Genomic DNA, 23,480 nt, shown 5'->3' on the forward strand with positions numbered 1-23,480 from the left:
AAGAGACGACTTTTACGTTCCGCTCAGAATAACACAAGACTCCATTTTCAAGCGATGTTAGTCGTTGTTTTGTTCGTATGATGGGAACACCAAAGTCACACATGGATTATTGCATATTTAAAATGATTTATTTAGATATAATTCGCAAAGGGGAACGTGTTTTTATGCAGATCTATGATAAAAGAGACTTACAGGGATCAAATTGTGAACATATCAAAATCTCCACTGTTGTGTGAACAATTAATCTCCATCATATAAATCCACCAAATAAAAGACACACAGCGTAGGATCCATAAATATTTATTTAAACATTCACATTTCAGGTAAATGTAAATGACTTACCACCTCTACACATAACACATGGATATATGGATAGGTTAGTCTCTGTGGTAAAGCCACACAGTAAGCTTTAGTTAAAAAGGATCCAACACTACTTTTTTCAAACAGCAGTTTGAGAAAGTTCATCAATAAAGGTCAAACTTTTTTATTGGTTTATATGATTGGATAGCTTGCTTAAGTAAATTAACTAGCTATGCTTGAAACTAATGAAATTTACTACACTGTAGTTTTGGCCCATCTATTTTAAACCTATTTCCAGTGGCCTAAGGCACAGGAATATTCTTATACTTTACAGGAAAGTTTATACTTTACAGGCTGCACAGATATATCCATGCAGAAGCTTTAATAACAATGATATTTGATATCTGTGCTGTAAGGTGCGATAGTTGACCTGTATGTGTGTTTTTATTTTGACCTAGAAGTATTTTCCAAGCTGGTAGGTTTTACCTAAACCCCTCAAACCCTTATTTGCCCCTTGTGCAGTTTCCAGTCAAACACATTGCTCTTTTCATCAAAGTTTGGGCAATTTTTTTGGGTGTGCATCAAATGATGCCAAGAATTGTTGGTTTACAATAAGCAAAACTTAGATGCATTATATTCTGAAGGGGAAAGTCTACAGCTCAGGGAAAGTGCTTTTCACTACAAAAGAAACAAGTCCAAATCCCATGAGATTGTGCTCAAATTAAAGTTTGATGATAACAAGAGTCATCATGTTCCAGCTATTGGATACTTTTTCAGTGCCCTTTAACCCTTTAACCACACAAACACTTTCATCAAATGAAAAGTCATGGACTCTATGTAACAGGAAAAAAATAATATAAGTCAAAACAATCAGGGAAAAAACTCAAAGGGAAATTAAAACAAAATCAAGGAATGAGTAGAAATGTGTGCACTAAAAATCCTAATTGAAAAGGGATGTTTGCAGAGCTCTCAGAGGAGAGTGTCATCAGTGCAGCCTCCCTCAAGTCCATAGCGGAACTCCTGCAGGTTGGACACGCCATAGAAATGAATGAAGGCCGCTGCCACCACCAGCACATGAAATATCTGGTGTGAGTGAAACTAAAAAGAGAGCAAAAGAAGTCGAGTAAAACATGCGCAAATCACTATATTTCAGAACAAGATTAAGAAACTTATTTCTTCACTATGACAAAACAAAAACACATTATCTTACCCAAATATCGCATTTGCCCGGGAAATAGCGCTCTGGGATTCGTGCAGCATACAGCCCAGCACCTGTGATGTACATAGCACCCATTAAATAGAACCAGCCCATCTGTCCAACAGTAGTGGCCTTGACGAAACCCTCCTCAATGGTGAAATGCATGGTGGGGATGATCCCGCTCAGTCCAAGACCCATAAAAACTCCTAAAGAAAACATTTTTACATTAATTAATGCATTGCTGTTATTTAGCCTTACTGAGGCACTATTATAGTTTTAATTTATTTTAAATTAGCTGTTATTTATTTATTATTTAAGTTTTTAGTAATTTGGTGTTTGTTTTGTCATTTATTTATTTTTAATAAAAAAAATTAACTAGCTGAAATAAAATTCACATTTTCATTTATATATTTTCGTTTTATATTTCATTTTATTTCAACCAATGAAAATATATATTTTTTCAGGTTTTAGTTTAATTACCTAATCAATTACCAAATCCAACCTTAATTTTTTTTTCTTGTTCAAAAAGCAATTTAACATCAAACATTAAAAAAACAGTATGAAAAAAAAAAATTTCATTCCATATCTACAGCCAATTAAACTTACGAAGAGCAAGATTTTAGAGTAGACCAATGAGATTTTGCTGTGGGCGGGGCTGCCCAAGTGCACTGCAGCAAAAACCAAATCAAGTGACAAACTTGCATGTATTTTGACTGGCTTCATGACCAGACAAATTTATTTTTCATTGCATCACATCAAAACTTCCAACATTATTGCAAATAAGTGACTGCCCACCTGCTCTGGTGGGTCTGTGCCGGGGAGTGGAGAAACGGTCCCACTGGGCAACGATAATAGCTGCAATGCCCAACACACAGACGATTGTGAGGTAGATGAGACGTGGCTGAGGAGAGCAGTAGAAGGAGTAGTAAAGCCAGGGTACAAAAGAGCCCATGATCAGCAAAGCAATGCCAGAGTAGTCTAGTCTGAAAGAGAGAGAGAAAGAACATGACAAACAGAGAGATCAAAGGCACTTAAAAATCACTTGAAATAGATATTATCTTGTTACAGTTAGTAACAAGACAATATACTTACTTGGAGAAAGTGCGAGAGACTTTCTCAGAATGGCAGTAGACCGTGTGAAAAAGCCAAGAGAAGCTGAGGCACAGCACTGCACCCAAGAAGAACATCCCGAACACCACCTTCTCCTGCAACGGGGCCATGAAGTACATATTGGGTCTTAGCATGGTAAGTGTGCCCAGGCACAAGAATAAGATTAATCCTGTGGGGGAAAAAAACAAACAAACAAACAAACATGTAATTGGTCAATGTAACACTTATTTTAATCTTTGACTGGATATTTAATTTATTTAAATGCAATTCATACAGACAATGGCTCTAAATGTTCTTCTTTTTTGCATCTAAAATTCATATTTTATTTTAGTATTTATTTAAAAACCATTTTAAATATTTTTACCTTTAGGTAACAATGAAAACACTGCTTGGCATATGTGTTTTAGACTAGATTGTTTGAAATGCTTTCCTTTTCTTTATCATGGACGCTTTGTCACTTACCCTATTATATATTGATATTATTTTATATAATTATTTGAAACTTGAAATCTTAATAACAAATTTCTGTTTCATTTGTTACTATAAAATAGCTAATACATTTCAGCATAAGTGAAAGGTTTATCCTGATCCCACTTGCTCTCCAAATTAGAGCGGTGTTTGTTCTCGTAACTGATCTGCTGCATACTCTATGCACTAAATATATGCATGAGGTGCACAACAGGCACCATTCTCTCTGACGGCTAGACACTGTAACCCTAATCTTACCCAACAAATGAGTCCAGATATTCCCGGTCTCTGTGTGGATCCTAAAAATGCTCCCAAAGCAGGCACGAAATGATGGCATGGGAGGCCGATGACCATGTAGGAGGTAGTCATTGTCTTTTAGCCACTCCGGCAGGACATGAAAGGGAATGACCCTCCAGCGGCCCTCCCAGACCTGCAGAACAGTGACCCAGCATGACTTTTATTTCATTTCTGTTCAAACTTTAATACATTTAATACGTATTTTTTGGACTATAAGTCACACCTGAGTAGAAGTCGCAAAAGTCCCAAAATACGTTATGATGAGGAAAAAAAACATAAGTCACACTGGACTATAAGTAGCATTTATTTAGAACCAAGAACCAAGAGAAAACATTACCATCTCCAGCCGCGAGAGGGCGCTCTATGTTTTCAGTGGGAGACTACAGGAGCACTGAGCAGCATAGAGCGCCCTCTCGTGGCTGGAGACAGTAATGTTTTCTCTTGGTTCATGTCTCTTAGTTCATTTCTCTTGGTTCATGTCAAATTAATTTTTTTATAAATAAGTCGCACCTGACTATAAATCGCAGTACCAGCCAAAAAAAAGAAAAAAAAAGTGCGACTTATAGTCCGGAAAATATGGTATGTGTGACGATCACACCTTATGCACAAACTCCTCCATCTTCTCCATTGCATGGTGAGCCTGCAGTGGTAGCGTCAGAACTTCTCCAACTTCTTCATCCTCCTCTTCATCAGCAAGACTGTTTGCTCCCTGTAGGCACAATCAGAGCTCAAAAGGAGCCTGCAACACTGCTGGCACTGAATATGAAAGACTCTGTAATGCATTCTGATTAATAATTACATGGCTTGCCTCTGACTGGACACCTTTGGCTCCTATGGGGCTGTTTTCCTTCAGCAGGGGACCCAGCTCCATTAGCTCCACGTCGGCTGGAACGGGGCATTCCTCCGTGACCTGGCAGTCTGCGTGACTGGCAGACCTGACTTGGCCTGACATCTATAGACTGCCCTGTGACCCGTCTCAGAACTCTGAAGCCTCCACTTCAGTTCACTGAGGGCCAAATATAATACATTCATTCAAAACAGAACTTCACAGCCTAAGTAAAGTTATGACAACATCAGTGACCCATAACAACTACAACAGACTGCTTACCTCTGGCAGGAGCTCTGAACACTGGCAGGTCTAAACCTGCCTCCTGATGTTTGCTTCACTATGAAATTGCATTCAGTCTTGGAAGAAAAAAAAAAAAACAGCAACTAGCCATCATCTCTGCTCACATTGCTACAAAAATAGTTCACACTGGCTGAGTTTCAAAACCAAAAGAGCTGTTTTCCATGACACCTTATTTTGACATCATTTAGACTGACTAAATTTCATCACTCGCTGAAACATTAATGGAGTGTGAGCATTAGGTTTCCATAGTAAACATCTCATTAAATTTCCTCCATAGACGAACTGAGTTTTAAACATTAACTTATAAACCTTTAAAAGCAAGCCTACTGTGAGCTACAAGGTTATTAATTTATAAGATATGCTTTTGTTGAAGTCATCAGCCCACATAATCTCAAAAAAAATTTTTTTTTTTTTTAAATAATCTGTTTAACGGGACAATGTTTAACAGGGGAATTCCTGGTAAAAAAAAAAAAAAAAAAAAAAAAAAAAAACATTATTTTGCAGAGAACTGTAAAGGAATCAGAGCTGCAACAATCAAATCGTACAAAATCACTTCAGTAAATTTCCTGAATGACGTAGTAGAATCAGTCTCTGTATGCTCCCAAACTACTTAAAATTTTGAAAAAGCATATTTTACAATAAATATAAAATATATTTTATATATTTTACTATTTAGCCATCATTAATGTCAATGTGCAGCACTTCACAGGATTTTAGTTCACCTCATTTAAAGGTTGTTCACTCAACAATGAAAATCTTGTCATAATTTATTCACCTAGATGTTGTTCCAATTTGAAGTCAATGACTACCAGCAACTGTTTGGTTACCAACATTCTTCAATAAATATATTGTGTTCAGCAGGAGAAAGAAATTGATACAGGCTTGGAACAACATGAGCATGAGTAAATGATGACAGAGCATAATGTCTTGTACTATTGTCTTTTGACATGATTTTTAAGTACCTTTTTGGTTTTAAATCAAAGTTTTGAATATTTTTGATTAAAATCGTAGCTGGTTGTTTTGGTTCATGGCTTATAACTTGTTAAAACAAAGACTTAAAATCCTCATGTGTAAAAAATATTTCAGGAACCAATGGCAATATATTAAAACAAAACTCTGATTTAGCCCAAGAACAAATAAGACATTTAGTTTGTGAAGAAGAGTCATGAATGTGCGAAAATGAATTACAGATGACCATGTATTTGTAAATGAAGTAAGAACATTCTGGGTAACGTTACTCTTTATTGTTTATTCAATAACTGTTGTCTTCTTTCGACAGCTTGACAAGAATAATTTCTAACAGTTGACAAAAAAAAAAAAAAAAATCCGTATACAGATGCATCTCAATAAATTAGAATGTCGTGAAAAAGTTAATTTATTTCATTAATTCAACTCAAATTGTGAAACTTGTGTATTAAACAAATTCAATGCACACGGACTGTAGTAGTTTAAGTCTTTGGCTCTATTAATTGTGATGATTTTGGCTCACATTAAAAAAAAGCCACCAATTCACTGTCTGAGATGCACCTGTACAGCATAATAAAACGAATTGGTTGAGATTATATTGTGAATGGAGTTAAAAGATTCGAGTCACTGGGGTGAATCAAAATCCTCACCACTATTTCGAATCGAACTTTTTGTTCCAAATACACCGTCTCGGTAGACAGCTCAGCAGATTTCGAAATATAACCGTTATAACTAGCATTTATCTCTGTATGAATTGACATCATTCATCTCATACCTGGGAATAACGGTAATTAGCCTGCTGGCTAACAACGGGCTTTATATTTTAGGAGAGGAGCAGCCAAAACACCGGTACACGTCATTAACAACTCTTACATTATGCATAACATAGCAACAATGATAAAACTACAGCTATATGATACACAAATGTATCTCTAACGGCGATTAATTAATTAGTACGACATAAAGCCCTTTGAAAAATACAAAAGGGTTATAATTAGAGCAGGTTAGCATTGAGAGACGGAAACCGCTGCTCACCGCTAAACTAACGTTTCTGTCTGGATGCGTTTACAACAACATTATGACACAGTTTTGCCTTTAAGTTTAAATAATGATGCATTTTATCGTGCAGTTGGTTACCTGATGTCCGGATCTGTTGTTAAAGAAATAGGATCTCTTCCGGATGGCCACCAAAACAGCAGCAGGATGGAGAGATAGAGTTGCAAGCTACCGCTGAATGTCAGACGGCGAGTTCAAACCGGCTCGCTGTTGTCTTTGAATTAACGCCGCGGTGGCGCCGCCTGCTGGAGAAAGGCGGAGCTAGATTTTGTAACGCTTTAGTGGCACTAACCCATTTATTTGATGGTTCTTATGAAGGTTTCCAAATTTAGATCATTAATCTCCAGCAGGTGATTTATTGTATTGAAAAAGACCAAACAGTAACGGTTGAACAGCCATCTAAAGGGCAGCTCAGAAAGTACTGAAGTGCTTTACCATATCAAAGCATTTGTGTAATGGTCACATTTATCTAGCACGTGCTGGCCAGATTTAGGAAGATAAAAACCCTACTATCAGTCTTTCAGCAAGGAGTATTTTGTGTTATACCAGCTGGCCTTACAATCTCCTGTAATCCCCAATCCTCATCAGTCTTTATAATCTCAGTGAATGCATATGTGAGCATCATATTATGGCCATCATGTATTGCTGGGGGAAAAGGAATTAAAAACAAGATGCCAGTGAAAAGAATTTAATAAGCTCTTCTTTGTTGCCTCTCATTTAGTGCATTCAATATTAACAACTGCATTGCTTTTAAAATTCAATATTGTTAACATAACAGATAAACATATGTGGAGTGCAACATGCATACAAAAATACTCCAGTGAAAGCAAATGCAGTATACATACATCACGTCACACAGGCACATGAATTATAATATTCAGCATTAAATTCAGCAAGCAGGTGTTGATACACACTGGTGCCTTTTAAAAGTGCATTAAATTGGGAATTTTATTTAGCATCTTATTGTGAGTTTTATGCATATCAAGGCAAAATTGTCAATATAAAGCCTGAGGATACAGCAGACAGTCTCTGTATCGTATTATAGGCTTTAAAATGAAGAATCTATTACTTTTGGACAGACTAGCACTTAAGCATTTAATATATACTGTCCACAAAAAGGATATTTGCTATATATTTATATGATCAGATTTGTAATGCCATATTTGCTTAAATACGATTGCGCGCAACTTAGTATCTTTGGAGTTATTTGTGTCTGGGGCCTGAACAACAGGAACGGTCTAATAGACGAAGCGTTGGCTCTGCTGGTAGCTCAGTTTGTCAAGGTTGGGATTGCAAGCAAACTGGATCATGGGAGGTGGACCGCACATGAGGATCATAGAGTCATCACTGGGTGGAGGCAGGTGCTCCTGAATCATCTCAGCACTGATGAAGCCCTGACTGTACTCCCAATCTGCAAAGAAGTCAATGTGTGCAAATGTCAAAGAAAACCATATGATAAAAAAAAAAAAAAAATCTAATCTTAAACACATCCCAAGTTCTTAGAAATGTTGGTCCAAGTTTAGATTCAGAAAGGTAATTTGTCCAAGTTTGCCTTAAACACTGAATGCATGTGTACATTAGTTTTCATTTTCTTTAATATATTAATGTAAAAAATACTTTTCCCACAAATATTCAAATCTATTAATTCATAAATATCATTATTTTCTGTCCGCATTGATGACATTGTGAAAGCTAAACTAAATTTGTCCTGTAATATAAAAGGTCAAATTAGCTGACATTTTATTTTATTAGGACAGTTGTTACAAATTTGGATTTCATGCACAAAAATGTAAAACATGCTCATCATTCATAGGTGGTCAAGTAATATGTATAAATACAATTTTTTAAATTGTATTTAAAAAAAAATGTCAAATTCAAAATTGGGGGGTCATTAAGACATTTTTAGAATAGTTTTATTCAGAAAGGATGCATTAAATTGTTAAAGAATGATAGTAAATACTTCTGCATTAATTATATATTATATAATTAATCAAATAAATGCAGTTTTTCCTATTCTCTGCTTTCTATTTATAAAAAAAAAATCCAGAAAAAAGACTGATTTTGTTTCCACAAAAACATTAAGTAGCACAAATGTTTTCAACATTGGTACTGGTTCTTTAGCAGCAAATCATTACATTAGAATGATTTCTGAAGGACTGTGTGTTACTGAAGACTGAAAAATGGCTGTCTCAGGAATCTGAGACAGATTCCTGACAGGAGAAAAAAATATCAGGAATAAATTATATTTTAAAGTACATTAAAATAGAAAACACTTATCTTAGATTGTAATAATGTTTCACAAGATTACAGTTTTTACTGTATTTATGAGCAAATATATCAATGTATCAAACTTTACCATCTAGTAGGAAGTCATATACCTGCAGGAGCTCTGTCCACGGTGTACCAGAGTTTAAAGCGATCTGGATGCCTCGCCTGAAGCTCCTCCAGTTCATCCTTCAGCAGAATGTCCTTCTCAGTCTGGAAGGCAGACGAAAGGTAAACAAATTAATTTTATACTTGCTAAGCAGTTGAATCTGTCTGAACATCATTTTGTTTATGAGCAAACTAAAACAATGTTTATTTCATGAATACATTTGAAACCAGCCCTTTTCTAATAGACCTGGTTGGCAAACAGCAGGCTGCATGTCGTCGTGTCACTTGAGTTTTTGACGATGTCACGAATCAGCTGCAACATTGGTGTAATGCCTACAAAGGGAGGAGGACAAATTATTTTAGTGATTATACGGCTTCATTATGACTGTGAACAAGGAGAAAGACGCTCTACCTGTTCCTCCAGCTATAAGACCCAATGCTCTTGCAGTCTTAGTCTCAGCAGGGGCCTTCTTATCGGCCTGTATAGCGAAGCAACCTGTTGGGAGGGGATGTAGGTGTAAGGTGTGACCACAGTGTAAATAGTTCCACCTTAATTCAGTAAATGTGTGAGTATGTGTGAGTCAGACCTTGTCCTTTGTACTCCAGCAAACCTCCTGGTCCCCTGAAGTCAATCACGTCTCCGATCCTCAAACTCTCCAGGTACTGGGACATCTTTCCCCCTTCTGGGAACTTTGGGTGCACATTCTTAAAATAAATCTGCAGAAAGAAACATGTCAGCTCTAATACTACCATTTAAAACTACAGGAGCATTTCAAAAGAAATATAGAGAATATGAACCTTCACAACGAGGTCAACGAATCCCTTGTCATCGTCGCTGGACACCGGTGTGTAAGGACGCACAACCAAATTACCATCAATCCTTGCAGACAGATAAACATGCTTGCCTTGAGAAAGAAAGACAGGGAATGTTTAGCGTCACATTGTAGAAATTATTCTAATATGCTGATTTGCTGCTCAAGAAGCATTTCATATTATTAACAGTTCACCTGCTTAATATTTTTAAGATAATGTTAACATAATGTTTTTAACATTTATTTGAAATGAAATATTTTGTAATATTATAAATGTTGTTACTTGATAAATTGAAACATTTTATTTATTAAAAACAAAAAACAAACAAACAACAAAAAACAACTTACTGACCCATAACTTTTAAATAGTGCCAATACAGATTTGTATATATCAACAAATATTTTTATTAAACTTATTTTGCATTGCTATCAGGAGATATGAGGAAAAGCATGCGAGATTATGTGTGCAACGAGAACAACAATTTTCTTTGTGCATAAACATTTTTTTCGTAGCTTCCTTAAATTAAGGTTGAACCTCTGATGTCACGGTTTTAATGATTTCCTTGCATTGCTGTCGATGCAGGGTCAGAAAGCTCTCTGATTTCATCGAAAATATATTAATTTGTGTAATTTGGGAACAGATTTGGAACATCTTAAGGGTGAGTCATTAATGACAGAATTTTCATTTTTGGGTGAACTATGCCTTTAAACCCTTGATTTGACAAACAGCCAATCCTTCACGGTTTGCTATTTGTACACATCAGGACAGATCCGCATTTTCTCTACAAATCTGATGAGTGTCCAAATGTCTGCAATTAGTCTCAAGCAAATGTGCGTGTTTAAACAAGCTGCTTTTCAAAGCCTAAGCTCATTTATCATTTAGCACACTTATCCAAAGCAGTCAACACGATAGGACAGGTGTGGGATTTCAGCACGTTTCAGACCAAACCCTGCAATCTTTGTATTAGCACCAGACAAACCGTCGACCCACCACCCAGTCCTCAAAGACTACTCACCAACAGGTAAACCCAAAATATGCTGCGGGCTGGGCAGGGCGAAGCGAAACCTGCGGGTATCATGGCTTATGATCTGCAGGGAAGAAAAATGTCTTATTTTGTCAGCATCTTGTCAGTATCACAAATATAAGATCTAGCACGTGGAAATAAATATAGGGCAAATACCTCTTTGTCTACTAGTCTCAGTTTGTATTTTTCAGAGGGATCAATCAGAGTAATCTGTGGTTTCCTTTTCCTGTTAAAGTAATAATAACCCAGCAGACCTGCTGTTGAGACCAGCACCACTCCAACCCCGACTGCAACTGTAGTGAACTGAAATCCAGATGAGTGCACATAAACATGGTTGAAAAGACAAATGTAACAAAAAAAATCTCCGCCCAAATGCTTGAATGAATCATCTGTATTTCCAAAAATAAACTCTGACGTTTATGCTTTGGTATCCCATTTCAAGAACTGTCTGCGGATCTAGTTTTCTACAAGACAAAGCTGTTATTTTAATAGAAACGACTGAACAGCTTGCGTTTAAGTTAATGGCATGACTAATCAATAGTGTGTGCTGATAAACTGATAAGCAATGCTATGTTAAACACACTTGGTGGTATTCCAAAGCAGTATTTCCTCTAAATAAGAGTAAACTGCTTCAATTAAAGTTTAGCGTACTTCTTTAAAGCTTTATGACTTACATTCACGTTACTCATGACGGCTGATGTGCGTCTACAAGGAGATTCAGTCAGGAAGATTCTTCAGAGTAATATTCGTCACTCATTAGGCACACCCATGGACAATGCAGGCTGAGGACTCTGTGTTGGAGGCGAATAACGCTGCGTAGTTACTGCGCATAACAGAACGATTCGAAAAACGCATTACGTTTTGCGTAATCCCATCCACATTGCAACAGTATCTAACGTCTGTGGTCAGCGTCTATAATAAAAGTCCTTGAATTTGCATTTGTCCAGAAATTGTCGTTTAATATCTAAATTAAAAGCAAGCAAACAAAATTCAATGAATTCTTGATGTCTAACATTTATTTAATTAAAAAATAAATGTTTAAAATTAAAGTGCAAATAATAAACGTCCTCTGCTTTATTTTTATTTACAAATGTAATGTAAACAAAAAAGTAATATTTGTAATATTTATTCATATAAAAAATGCAATACATTTTAAAATGTAAAAATATGGAGATAATTAAATGCCCGGAAAATATTTTATTTATTAAAAACACAAATGTAATCATAAAATCAAGTCTATTCTCAAAGCCCCATAATTTTAAGTTACCCAGGAGCAGATCATTGCATACATTGGTTTCCCCTTATATTTTTTCTATTTCATTTATGCTCAAGTTAATATCTTTTTGACATAATTGCGGACGTTGAAGTGAAGCTGTTTCGAGGTGGCTGCGAAAACTTCCATTGCCAGAGTCTTTGTCTCCTCTGATCCATTCCAAAGAGCCCGATAAACCGGTAATGTGTACATCTGTTTCCCCTGAATGCAAAACATGAAAATCAGTCTTTTAAAACAAAGTCAACCGATCTCTATTCATACAAGCCATCTAATTACAAGTCCAAAGAGCTGAACGAATGATAATTAAATAAAATGTTAATATTAACGAATTTTAAATACATATGCACAGATTCTGACCTGGCTTGTGAGGAAATTGCGAATATATTGGAAGCCTGGTTTATATTGGTTCTTTGCAACAATCTGAGCCCATCGCAATTTCAGCTCTGCATTGTTGGACTCAATAATATGTGAGTAGCACTCCTCCAGCTTCTTTATGTGACCTGTTAACATGGGGATATTATATGGGGATATCTATTTTACAATTTTACTTCAACCATAAAAATAAACCATAAACACAAAGAGTTCTTGTACCATCTGGAATTGGTGACTTCTCAAGGATCTTATCCAAGAAGTAAACAGTTTGGTAGGTCTTCCATGGTTTTATATCAGTTTTGCCGATAGATTCCAAGTCTAGGTTATGATTAACCCACATTTCAGCTAATAAATCTGCTGGTTTTATCAGCTCCTGACCAGCAGAGAGGTCGGGAACATATGGAGGCCAACCAGGGACATTGAGCCAGCTGTCAAAATCCAGACCTAACAAAGCAACCGAGAAGAAACAAAGCTGATGGCAAAAGGCAGTTTGACCAAACAGTATTCATTTAGTCTAGCTTTTGTGATTTTACAACAAAGAAATGCTACTATTGGTCTTTTTCCGCACCCTCAACTTTGTGGACGTTCTTTTCTTTCAGGTCTGGAAAATACTCCAGGTAAAACTCCAATGCATCTTCTGCCAATACACTTCTGAACTTGAACTTGTCCACATAAGCCTTGAAGAGATACAAGTGTATTGCTGTTTTATCATACTTGTTTACATACTTCCATTCATTCTGTCATGCAAATTTTTATTCAGCAAAAAACAACAACAAAAAAAAAACCTATAAATATATATATAAGAAAAACACATTATATATATAGCTATTTAAGATAAATGTGCAAAAATATTAAACAGCACAACTTTTTTTTATTACTAAGTGATGTGAAACTGAAGCAAGGCTATTAACATTAACTAAAATATATCTGGTAATTGAAATAAAGCTGCAAAAAAATTAAGTTGAAGCACTAAAATTACTAACTGGAAATACATAAAAACTTATCCAATTTTTTCTACCTAAATAGTAACATTTAAAAGAACAATATGGAACAAAAAAATAAAACGAAGCTAATTCGAAATATTAATGAAAACTATAAAGGTATAATTCTAAAATAACACTGCACACAGGATTGAAGTAATGGTTCTGAAAATTCTGTTTTGCCATTCGAGGAATACATTTCATTTAAAAATATATTTTTAATGTATTTTCAATTGTAATACTATTTCACAATATTTCAGTTTTTATTGTATTATAAATAAAATAAATAAATGCTGCCTTAGTGAGCATAAGAGTCGTAACATATATTAATATATGTAAAAAAAAAAAAAAGATATATATTTATATATACACTCACCTAAAGGATTATTAGGACACCTTTGAACACCTGTTCAATTTCTCATTAATTCAATTATCTAATCAACCAATCACATGGCAGTTGCTTCAATGCATTTAGGGGTGTGGTCCTGGTTAAGACAATCTCCTGAACTCCAAACTGAATGTCAGAATGGGAAAGAAAGGTGATTTAAGCAATTTTGAGCGTGACATGGTTGTTGGTGCCAGACGGGCCGGTCTGAGTATTTCACAGTCTGCTCAGTTACTGGGATTTTCACACACAACCATTTCTAGGGTTTACAAAGAATGGTGTGAAAAGGAAAAATCATCCAGTATGCAGCAGTCCTGTGGGCGAAAATGCCTTGATGATGCTAGAGGTCAGAGGAGGATGGGTCGACTGATTCAAGCTGAAAGAAGAGCAACTTTGACTGATATAACCACTCGTTACAACCAAGGTATGCAGCAAAGCATTTGTGAAGCCACAAAAATTGGACAATTGAAGACTGTAAAAATGTTGCCTGGTCGGATGAGTCTCGATTTCTGTTGAGACATTCAGATGGTAGAGTCAGAATTTGGCGTAAACAGAATGAGAACATGGATCCATCATGTCTTGTTACCACTGTGCAGGCTGGTGGTGGTGGTGTAATGGTGTGGGGAATGTTTAACTAAACACTTTAGGCCCCTTAGTGCCAATTGGGCATCATTTAAATGCCACGGCCTACCTGAGCATTGTTTCTGACCATGTCCATCCCTTTATGACCACCATGTACCCATCCTCTGATGGCTACTTCCAGCAGGATAATGCGCCATGTCACAAAGCTCGAATCATTTCAAATTAGTTTCTTGAACATGACAATGAGAGCTCAACCCAATAGAGCATCTTTGCGATGTGGTGGAACGGGAGCTTCATGCCCTGGATGTGCATCCCACAAATCTCCATCAACTGCAAGATGCTATCCTATCAATATGGGCCAACATTTCTAAAGAATGCTTTCAGCACCTTGTTGAATCAATGCCACATAGAATTAAGGCAGTTCTGAAGGCGAAAGGGGGTCAAACACAGTATTAGTATGGTGTTCCTAATAGGGGTGGGCGATAAATATCGTCCAATAATTAATGCGCATCTCGTCAGTAAAGCCAGTTCTCTAATCAGCGGTAAATTCCATCAGGTGCGTGATTTCACATAGAGCAGCTGTTACTACACGGAGCCGTTGTTAACTGACTAGCTGCGCAAATAAACACTGATTTGCACAGCTGGTCAGTTAACAACGGCTCCGTGTAGTAACAACTGTAATTAAATTTATATATATATATATATATATATATATATATATATATATATATAAAATAATACTAAGAGATGTAGCAAGACTTTTAACGTTAACTAAAATATATCTGGTAATTGAAATAAAGCTGCAAAAAATAAAGTTGAAGCACTAAAATTGGAACTGGAAATAAGTAAAACCTAAAACTTAACCAAAACAAATAACCTAAATAGTAACATTTAAAAGAACAACAATAGAAGTGACAAGCACTAAACAAAACTACTAAATATTTAACAAAAAATAAAATGAAGCTCGAAATATTAATGAAAACTATAAAGGTATAATACTAAAATAACACTGCACACAGGATTGAAGTAAAGGCTTCTGAAAGTTCTGTTTTGCCATTAGAAGGATACATTTCATTTAAAATATATATTTTTGATGTATTTTCAGTTGTAATACTATTTTACAATATTTCTGTTTTTATTGTATTTTGATCAAATAAATGCTGCCTTAGTGAGCATAAGAGTCTTAACATATGTAAAAAAAAAAATATATATATATATATATATATATATATATATATATATATATATATATATATATATATATATATATATATATATATATATATATATTTTTTTTTTATATATATTAATATATATTAAGACTCTTTTATATATATATACCACTGTTTATATGTTTATATTATTAAATATAATAATAATTAGTATTAATTAGGAACAGTTTCTGTAAACATTATTCCATTGTTCAAGTAACCTTGAGGAATCCATCAAAGCGTGATTGATCTCCTGTGAGGCTGGCTAGGTAGGAAACAAAGCAGAAACCTTTCTCATACGGCGTGTCATTGTAGGTATCATCAGGATCAACACCTGCAAAGAAAAGACAGAGGTTGTTACAAACAATTCTGCAATAAAAATAACCAGGTTATGTAAGACTGCCATCTTTTTTTCGGCCTACAATGTCAAATTAAAAATCGTGGCCTACCTGGTGCAATCTTAACCCGTAGTTTATTGAGGGGATGGTCCTCTCCAGTGTTGTCCATGTGCTGACGGAGAAGAGCTTTACCAGTCGCTGCCTCCAGACATGTATAAGCCTCTCCTGAGAATCAAATGGTGCTTTTTTTTATTGAATTCTTTATTAGTGAAATACTTCAATGAAGGTTCAAATAATATATAGCATACCATACAGCTCCCTGCAAACCCTGCGCTGAGCGTACATGGTGAAGCCCTCGTTCAGCCAGAAATCACCCCAGGTGGCGTTGGTGACGAGGTTTCCAAACCAGCTGTGGCAGATCTCGTGTACAATGACGTCAGCAAGAGAACGATCGCCAGCCAGCAGACAGGGTGTGACAAAGGTCAGGCAGGGGTTCTCCATCCCACCGAAAGGAAAGGATGGAGGCATGAACAGCACGTCATATCTGAACAATCACAACAGATCAAAACACATGTCTATTGTAATATAATCATTACTGAATAAAAGTGCTTATCGGGTTAGATAAAGTCAGATCTACTGTGGTTAAAGGTCCAACACAAATAACAAATAGTACTAGTACCCAGATTGCTCTAATATTTAGTAATAGACCAGAAAGAATTACACAGTCTTATAATATGATAACAGGGTTGTCATAATATGGTGCTTATGTCAACTATTAAGTGATTCAATATACATGCCAGTAGTAAGGAATTCTTTGGCATTCAAAAAAATAAGCAGGATGATTTTAATGTAGCTATAGAAATATGAACTGGGAAGATTTATTACATAATACTAATTCAGAAATAACTAGTCAAATCTTTACAGAAAATTTACAATCTACAATTAGTGATTTTTCAGTCAAGATGAGATCAGAAAAGGTACAAGAAAATATCTGTAGTCATGTCTGTTAAATCCACAAGGGCTAAAGATATCTATGGTTTAGACACACTTATATTGAAACTAATTAGTTCCTCAATCTTTAACCCTTTAACACATTATTAATAGTTCATTAGATCAAGGGAGATTCCCTGCCAACATTATCAAAAGTTTTTGAAAAACTGGTGGCCAAACAAATAATTAACCATTTTAATAACTTTTCAGTTACATCTGATGCAGTTTGGCTTTAGAATAAATCATTCAACAGAAACGGCTACTTGCTATTTTATTGAAAAGGAAAAGGCATTAATGGATAAAGGTGGAGTGGTAGGTCCTGTATTTCTTGATTTACAGAAAAAGTGTTTGATACTGTAAATCATAATATTCTTTTACATAAATTACTCAATTAAAATTTTTCAACAAAATGTGTCAGTTTAATTGAATCTTATCTCTCTTCCTGTTCTCAGGCAGTAAAAATGTCTAATTATAAATCCAATACACTATGCCTTCCAAATGGTGTTCCACAAGGGTCGATATTGAGGCCGATTCTCTTTAGCAAGTATATTAGTAATTAACCCATGGTGTGTCAACAATGTGATATCATAATGCATGCTGATGATACAGTCATTTTTGCGCATGGTAAAAATGCAGAAGAGGATGCAAATAAGTTGACAGATGTTCTGGCAAAAATCATAACACTGGTCGAGCCAGGATATCTGAAGTTAAACGTGTCAAAAACAGCTTGTATGTTCTTTTCTAAAGGACATAGTGCTGATATAAAACAGGATGTTTTCTTTTCGGGATAGAGATTACAAGTTGTTTCAAAATATAAATACTTAGGGGTCATTTGGACTAATGTCTTGGTTTTAAAAAGCATATAAAAAAAGGTGTTTAAAAAGGTTAAATTGAATTTAGTGAATTTTCGGTTTATTAGAAACTCTTTATCAAATGAGGCTGCAAAGGTATATTTTCATTCTATGATTATTTCTCATATTACTTCTTGTCTGACAAGTTGGTCTTATACACATGCTATAGTTCTAAAACCATTGGAATTCTTGTACAAGCAAGCACTTAAAATTTGATATATATATATAAAAAAAAAAGGTTTCACCATTGTCAGATCTTAAATACGTATAACATGCTTAGCTGGGAAAACATCACTAAGTTTAAAAATGTTTGTTTAGTTTATAAGATTATGCATGGTTTAGCTCCTCCTCCACTGGTTGATTTGATTAAATTGAAATCTATTGAAAACAGAGAAACTACAGGTGCAAGTAGAGCTGACTGCATGATTCCACATAGAAGAACCTCGTCTGGACAAGCCGTTTTCACATCAGCGGAATTCATTTCCACAATCAACCAGAGAATGTACATCGTTTAATTTATTTAAGCATCATTTTAAGAAATGGCTTCTTCTTAACCAGCCATGTGAACATTAATGATGTTTATATATCTTAATAAGCTTCTTTCTATTAATTTGTTTAATTATTTCTTCTAATTTTTTCTAATTTTTATTGATTAATTTTTGTCGTTATTGTTTTTTCCATTTTGTGTCTTTTTTTTTTTTTTTTGGCCTAATAACATCTGGCATTGGGACTACTTATGAAAACTAGCCTTGGGTTAATTTGGGTACATTTACATTCACAAATGTTGATTAATGTACACTGTCCCTTTTAAAAAAAATAATAATAATAAAATCTATCGGAATTATTAATCGGTTCAAAAAAGAATATCCCACCTTCCCCAAACGTAGGGTCCAAACAGTTTCTCTCCCACGGACAGGAATTCTTCGATCACATTATCATACTCCTGCTTGGCAGCCTGCAGTAAACAAGGCTCAGTCCAGACACGTGTTCTGAAAATGCAGTTGAAAGTGATTATTACAATAATAATAAATATTTAAATGCTTAATTTATAATATAGTCCATGTATAATGTTAGTAAAATATCTTTCACCAAAAAAGATTTTTCAGAAGAGCAATAAAGACTTTATACCTTGTGATATGATTTCTTTATGGTAAAAGATTGGGGAGTTTTTACCTGGGTCCCACCTCAGCAGACTGCAGGTCCCCTACTGCCAGAGCTACCAGGTAAGCAGGAATGGGATGCTCCATGGTGAACAGGAAAGCGCTGTCTGCTTTCCTCTGTTCCCATTTACTAGCGCTCATAACTGCTGTGAAGCCATCAGGAACCTGATAATAGCAGTGAGGAGCATCAAAGAAAGAGGCTACTGTGTTTATGAGACAGTTCAAAGGGCAATGATAAGAAATAAACTATGAGCTTTATCGTGTAGGCTAGAGAAAAACTGGATCTAATCTAATTATTGTGCTCTTTCTTCTTGAGAAACTAATGTGAGCCAATTGCGGACAAAATAAATGAAAAGTGAGATTTACAGTCAAAATAAACAGGCCAATAATACATTTTACATAATTTGACCAACAACATTTTTATGATATATGATTTATTATTATATATATGGTTCAACAATATTGTTTCTGTAAAAAAATATATATATTTATTGTATTTACTGTTTTGAAAGAAGCCTCACGTTCTCCAAGGTTGGATGTACTTGCAGGAAAAATTTAACAAATGTAAAAAACTGTATTTTGCAGTATATTTTGTAACAGCACTATTGTGAAAAACTATTACAATTTAAAATTACATTTCCAGTTTTGTTTTCTACTTTTTAACTCTTTTCCATTTTAATATATCTTACAAATGTAATATATTTATTATAAATGTAATTTATTCCAGTGATAGGAAAGCTGAATTTTCAGCTGCAATAACTCCAGTCTTCAGTGTAGCATTATCCTTCAGAAATCTTTAATATGCGCCAGATGAACAAGAAACATGCTGAAACGGTTATTTTGCTTCATTGTGGTTTTTTTTACATTATTTCAATTACAAGCATTATTTGAAATAAAAATATTTTGTAAAATTGTCACTTGTAACAAGTATTAATTCCTTATAACCCCAAAATATAATTTATATGACAATTATTCTCTCATAATGAAAAATGAATAAATAAAAAAACTGAACAATTACCAGTATATCACTAAGAACTTTTCTTTTATCTACCCCTTGTATCCAAATTGACTCCTGATTAATAAAATCTAATCCCTCTTCAAATCATCAGATTATGTAAACTATTATGTCTTTACACCCATATCCTCTATGTCTTTATATCTGTACATTTTGACATGCCCAGTGGCCTCACCTGAACTGTTGCAGAGTAGGTGCTCTTTACTGCTGGAGTATCAAAGCAAGGGAAGAAGGAGCGATTGAGAACAGCCTGGCCTTGAGTAAAAACATAAGGCTTGAGCTTTCCCACAGTCTGCTCTGGTTCCAGCCAACACACCTGGAAGAAGATACATGCGTTTGGTGAGACATTACCTGCACAACAGCAGAGTAAGTACTCTTTGTCATGGGTGTATGGAAGCCAGGAAACATGCTTCGGTTCAGGACAGGGAACCCAGATTTGTACAAGAATGGCAGTTTCTTCTCAGCCATCTGCACTGGGTCCAGCCATGACATCTACATAGAAGTGATGCACGCTTGCTTGTACAACAAATTAACAATTTTAGCATTATTGGTGCTTATTTGTATACCAGAAGTAAATAAAGGCTGTCAAAAACAGGTTCAGAAAGAGAAATCAAGGATTCTTCCATGTGAACAGATTTCAGTTTCGATCATACAGAAATGCTCAAGTTGTCATCAGCTGTCAATATGGAAATTAATAAACAAAAAATATGAAAAGCAGTTTGCATGCTTACCCCCGGTCCATCAGTAGCTGTATACTTGATTACAAGTTGAAGTTTGTCATCTGAGTTGAAAGTTTTTGGAAACTTCACGACCAGAGTTGTCCCATAATTGGTGAAGTCTCGAATCAGAAATTCGGTTGTGGTCCAGTCACGTGCATTAGGACTAAACGTGATCTCATGCACAGACAGTGTTGGATGAATATCCAGCTGTAACTCACTTTGACCATTCTGAATGCACTGCAGCTGTACTGTTTCGGTACCTGATATGGTTTTCTGCTCAAAGCCCACTTTAAGATCGAGATGAAAATGATTTATTTTAAACTGGCGGAAACTAGAGGAGGTAGCGACGTCTTCGGCTTTGTCCGAATACAAAGTAAATGTTTTATCCATTCTACTGCGGACAAATAACTGCAACAATAGAACTGACGGGTCCACACCGGTGTTGTGCCGAATTCTTCACCCCTGCCAGATTCTGCATCCCCTCTTTGAAGTCGCTACCTGATTGCCTAATCCCAACCCCACCCCTAATCCTAACCCCTCCCCCACACCTTTCCTAAACCTACCAATACCAGGGGGTGCATAATCTGGCAGGGTGCAAATTTCGGCACTACACCGGCAGACGGCGGCCAATCTTCATTCGCTGAAGAATCAGGATTTTTTTTTTCTTTTCTTTTCTTTTTTTTCTGACGAATCAGGAGCCACTGTAAACAGGCTATGTGCTGGAAGACTAATCTTTATAGCATATGGATGGGATTTATACCGCAGTTCTCTGCGTTATTGCAGCGCAGTGTTATTTGTCGTGAATACACGACAGTTGACCTAAAAAGATAAATCTTCAAAAAGGTGAAATGCTACTAGTTAACAACTATCTGTTATTCATACCAGACATATACCTGTCTTTGTCAAGTAGGCCCGAGGGGGCAAGACAGACAGAGAGTTAAATAAAACTCTCTTTTAAGACCATATTCAAATCTCAGGATGTTTTTGTCTCATTGTATTTTTTTTATATTACAAGGTAAAATATTTTAAATATACTTATTATAATGATTAGTATCTAACATTCGAATAAAAGCCCTCCGCACCATTTTTATATAAAATGTTCAAGAAACATTTAGTAAAAGGTGATAATACAGTAATCGCTGTGATTATCCTGAGATAAGAAAAGTAACACATGAGAAAAGTAACACATGTCAGTTGCCACATGACGATCACGTTTGGGCACGTTTTTCTAATATCTAAATGGATATTGACAACAGGATTCTAAAGATGGATTTTTTTTTATTCTAATCAGCATTTGTCATCTTGATATTTATATTTGTTTTTAAGAACAACCATTTACAAAAATAAATGTAGGCTATATAAAAAAAGAGTTCCCTATCATAGGTCACTTCGATGCTGCGGTGACGTCACCACGTATGGGAACACCTCCGGTGTGATGAATGTCTGAAGCCCTATACCATCCCGCCAATCCTATTGGCCAAATGGCGCATAGCACCACCCTACGCATGCGCACGCATGATATACCTGGGTGCAGCGCGCCATTTCGCTCAGATTTCATTCCTTCAGGAATAGCGAATCATCTGTGCCCTATCATCTCGCGTTCTCCAGTGATCTCTTCGAGCAGTGTTAACTCCTCTTCGCGGACGCGATGAGTTTTCGCAAATGCAAGGAGCCATGTACCAGGTACATCACGGCGGGGGACACTCATGACAGGTGCGTAGTATGTCTTGGTCTACATCACGCACAGGCGGCGCTTAGCGGCCTTTCTTCCTGTCCCCATTGTGATGGCCTGCGGCTCAGAGTACTGCGCTCTAGGGTGGAAGTATTCTCAAATGTCGCCCTCGAGTCTAACCCCCGTCAGGTCACCTCTGCGACTGCCGAGGCACCGCACGAGGCGAGGGCCTGGGGTGACACGTGCGACATGGATTTCGTGGACAGCGCAGCGCTGGAATATTCTCCACATCGCTCGCTCTCCCCTACCCTGCTGCAGAATAAAAATTATACTGAGCCTGTCGTCTTCTCTAATGAGGATTTACTTCCCACACCGGAGGCATGCGCCGCCATCTCCTTCGGTTGTGGACGCTATGACGACGACGTTTTATCCACCGCGGCCTCGGGGTCTGAGGACTTCGCGACCGACACTAGCCCTCTTCCTCCTAGCGGACAGGAGAGGCGTGTTTCCCCCTCCTACAGTGAGCTGTTGGACGTGGTTTCTCGTGCGGTGGGTAAATTGGGGCTAGACTGGGAGGTTGACAAGGCCGAGGCCCAACCTTCTTCTAAGCTGGACGACCGTTTTCTAACTAGTCGGACACCTACACAGCCACGGAGGCCTTTACCTTTTTTCCCGGACCTCCACCAGGAGGTTTCGAGGTCCTGGAAACAGCCGTTTTCGGCGCGGATCACTAATGCTGCGGCCGCGGATTTCGCCACCGTTTCTGATATGGCGAACCATGGCTACACAATGATGCCCCCGGTGGAAGAGACTCTCGCCGAACACCTTGCGCCTAGTTCGGCCGCGGCATGGAAGTCTCGCCCCCTTCTTCCTTCAAAGACGTGTCGAGTCACGTCTAGTTTGGTGGGTAAACCTCTGGCTTAATCTCACCGATATTAAGGAGAAGGATAAATCTTTCCTTATGGATGCCCCTGTCTCCAGGGATGGGTTGTTCGGTGAGGCTGTCACGTCAGTAGTGGAGAAGTTCAGGGCAGCGAAACAGCAATCAGCCGCTTTCCGCCAGCTGATTCCCCGCAGACCCAGGGAGGTTGAACGCCGGCAAGCGCCCGCGCGTTCTCGCTCAACCTCCTCTCACCGTCAGCGAGCAGCCTCTCGAGAGGAGCCCACACCTATGGCGCCTCCTCGTAAGGACTGGGGC

The 23,480-nt window shown here is 36.7% G+C and overlaps 3 protein-coding genes across 6 annotated transcripts in view; all 3 read right to left on the reverse strand.

The window, feature by feature from the left end:
- Nucleotides 1-284: 284 nt before the first annotated feature.
- Nucleotides 285-6,773, reverse strand: LOC127968421 (adiponectin receptor protein 1-like). 3 transcript variants are annotated; one of them, XM_052569637.1, is made up of 9 exons: nucleotides 6,606-6,772; nucleotides 4,482-4,558; nucleotides 4,182-4,379; nucleotides 3,972-4,082; nucleotides 3,335-3,506; nucleotides 2,591-2,777; nucleotides 2,294-2,481; nucleotides 1,511-1,704; nucleotides 285-1,398 (listed from the first exon to the last, which is right to left on the reverse strand). In XM_052569637.1, the coding sequence occupies exons 3-9, from the start codon at nucleotides 4,323-4,325 to the stop codon at nucleotides 1,270-1,272; spliced, it is 1,125 nt and encodes a 374-aa protein (XP_052425597.1). In that variant the 5' UTR covers nucleotides 4,326-4,379; nucleotides 4,482-4,558; nucleotides 6,606-6,772; the 3' UTR covers nucleotides 285-1,269. The 3 variants fall into 3 exon arrangements, with proteins under 3 accessions (XP_052425597.1, XP_052425594.1, XP_052425595.1); XM_052569634.1 differs by having other exon boundaries at nucleotides 4,173-4,379; XM_052569635.1 differs by lacking the exon at nucleotides 4,482-4,558 and having other exon boundaries at nucleotides 4,173-4,379; nucleotides 6,606-6,773.
- Nucleotides 6,774-7,196: 423 nt separating this feature from the next.
- The window catches only part of LOC127968422 (NADH-cytochrome b5 reductase 3), a 99,485-nt gene continuing 83,201 nt past the window's right edge, over nucleotides 7,197-23,480 (reverse strand). Inside the window, exons 2-10 of the mRNA XM_052569638.1 lie at nucleotides 11,409-11,484; nucleotides 10,891-11,037; nucleotides 10,726-10,798; nucleotides 9,696-9,802; nucleotides 9,485-9,614; nucleotides 9,310-9,393; nucleotides 9,145-9,230; nucleotides 8,903-9,002; nucleotides 7,197-7,935 (exon numbers count right to left, since the gene is read on the reverse strand). Of these exons, the coding sequence (XP_052425598.1) occupies nucleotides 7,763-7,935; nucleotides 8,903-9,002; nucleotides 9,145-9,230; nucleotides 9,310-9,393; nucleotides 9,485-9,614; nucleotides 9,696-9,802; nucleotides 10,726-10,798; nucleotides 10,891-11,037; nucleotides 11,409-11,423 (915 nt within the window). The 5' untranslated portion in view covers nucleotides 11,424-11,484 and the 3' untranslated portion in view covers nucleotides 7,197-7,762. The remainder of the gene's footprint in view (nucleotides 7,936-8,902; nucleotides 9,003-9,144; nucleotides 9,231-9,309; nucleotides 9,394-9,484; nucleotides 9,615-9,695; nucleotides 9,803-10,725; nucleotides 10,799-10,890; nucleotides 11,038-11,408; nucleotides 11,485-23,480) is intronic.
- Nucleotides 11,917-21,077, reverse strand: LOC127968416 (aminopeptidase B-like). 2 transcript variants are annotated; one of them, XM_052569628.1, is made up of 11 exons: nucleotides 20,623-21,077; nucleotides 20,067-20,207; nucleotides 18,890-19,041; nucleotides 18,589-18,705; nucleotides 16,184-16,419; nucleotides 15,987-16,100; nucleotides 15,759-15,871; nucleotides 12,948-13,056; nucleotides 12,599-12,823; nucleotides 12,365-12,507; nucleotides 11,917-12,208 (listed from the first exon to the last, which is right to left on the reverse strand). In XM_052569628.1, exons 1-11 carry the CDS (start codon nucleotides 20,998-21,000, stop codon nucleotides 12,062-12,064), a joined length of 1,875 nt encoding a protein of 624 aa, XP_052425588.1. In that variant the 5' UTR covers nucleotides 21,001-21,077; the 3' UTR covers nucleotides 11,917-12,061. The 2 variants fall into 2 exon arrangements, with proteins under 2 accessions (XP_052425588.1, XP_052425589.1); XM_052569629.1 differs by lacking the exons at nucleotides 18,890-19,041; nucleotides 20,623-21,077 and having other exon boundaries at nucleotides 20,067-20,205.

Source organism: Carassius gibelio, chromosome B11 (genome assembly GCF_023724105.1).
Source record: "Carassius gibelio isolate Cgi1373 ecotype wild population from Czech Republic chromosome B11, carGib1.2-hapl.c, whole genome shotgun sequence".
NCBI classification, from domain to species: Eukaryota; Metazoa; Chordata; class Actinopteri; order Cypriniformes; family Cyprinidae; genus Carassius; species Carassius gibelio.

Coding starts and splice junctions, on each gene's coding strand:
- LOC127968421 (XM_052569635.1), bottom strand. CDS start 4,325: ATGTCAGGCCAAGTCAGGTCTGCCAGTCACGCAGACTGCCAGGTCACG. Junction 2,778..3,334: donor TATCTGGACTCATTTGTTGG/GTAAGATTAGGG, acceptor TTTCCCCCACAG/GATTAATCTTATTCTTGTGC. Junction 1,399..1,510: donor CGGGCAAATGCGATATTTGG/GTAAGATAATGT, acceptor CTCTCTTTTTAG/TTTCACTCACACCAGATATT.
- LOC127968416 (XM_052569628.1), bottom strand. CDS start 21,000: ATGGATAAAACATTTACTTTGTATTCGGACAAAGCCGAAGACGTCGCT. Junction 19,042..20,066: donor CCTACTCTGCAACAGTTCAG/GTGAGGCCACTG, acceptor TGCTATTATCAG/GTTCCTGATGGCTTCACAGC. Junction 12,209..12,364: donor GCAATTTCCTCACAAGCCAG/GTCAGAATCTGT, acceptor TTTTGCATTCAG/GGGAAACAGATGTACACATT.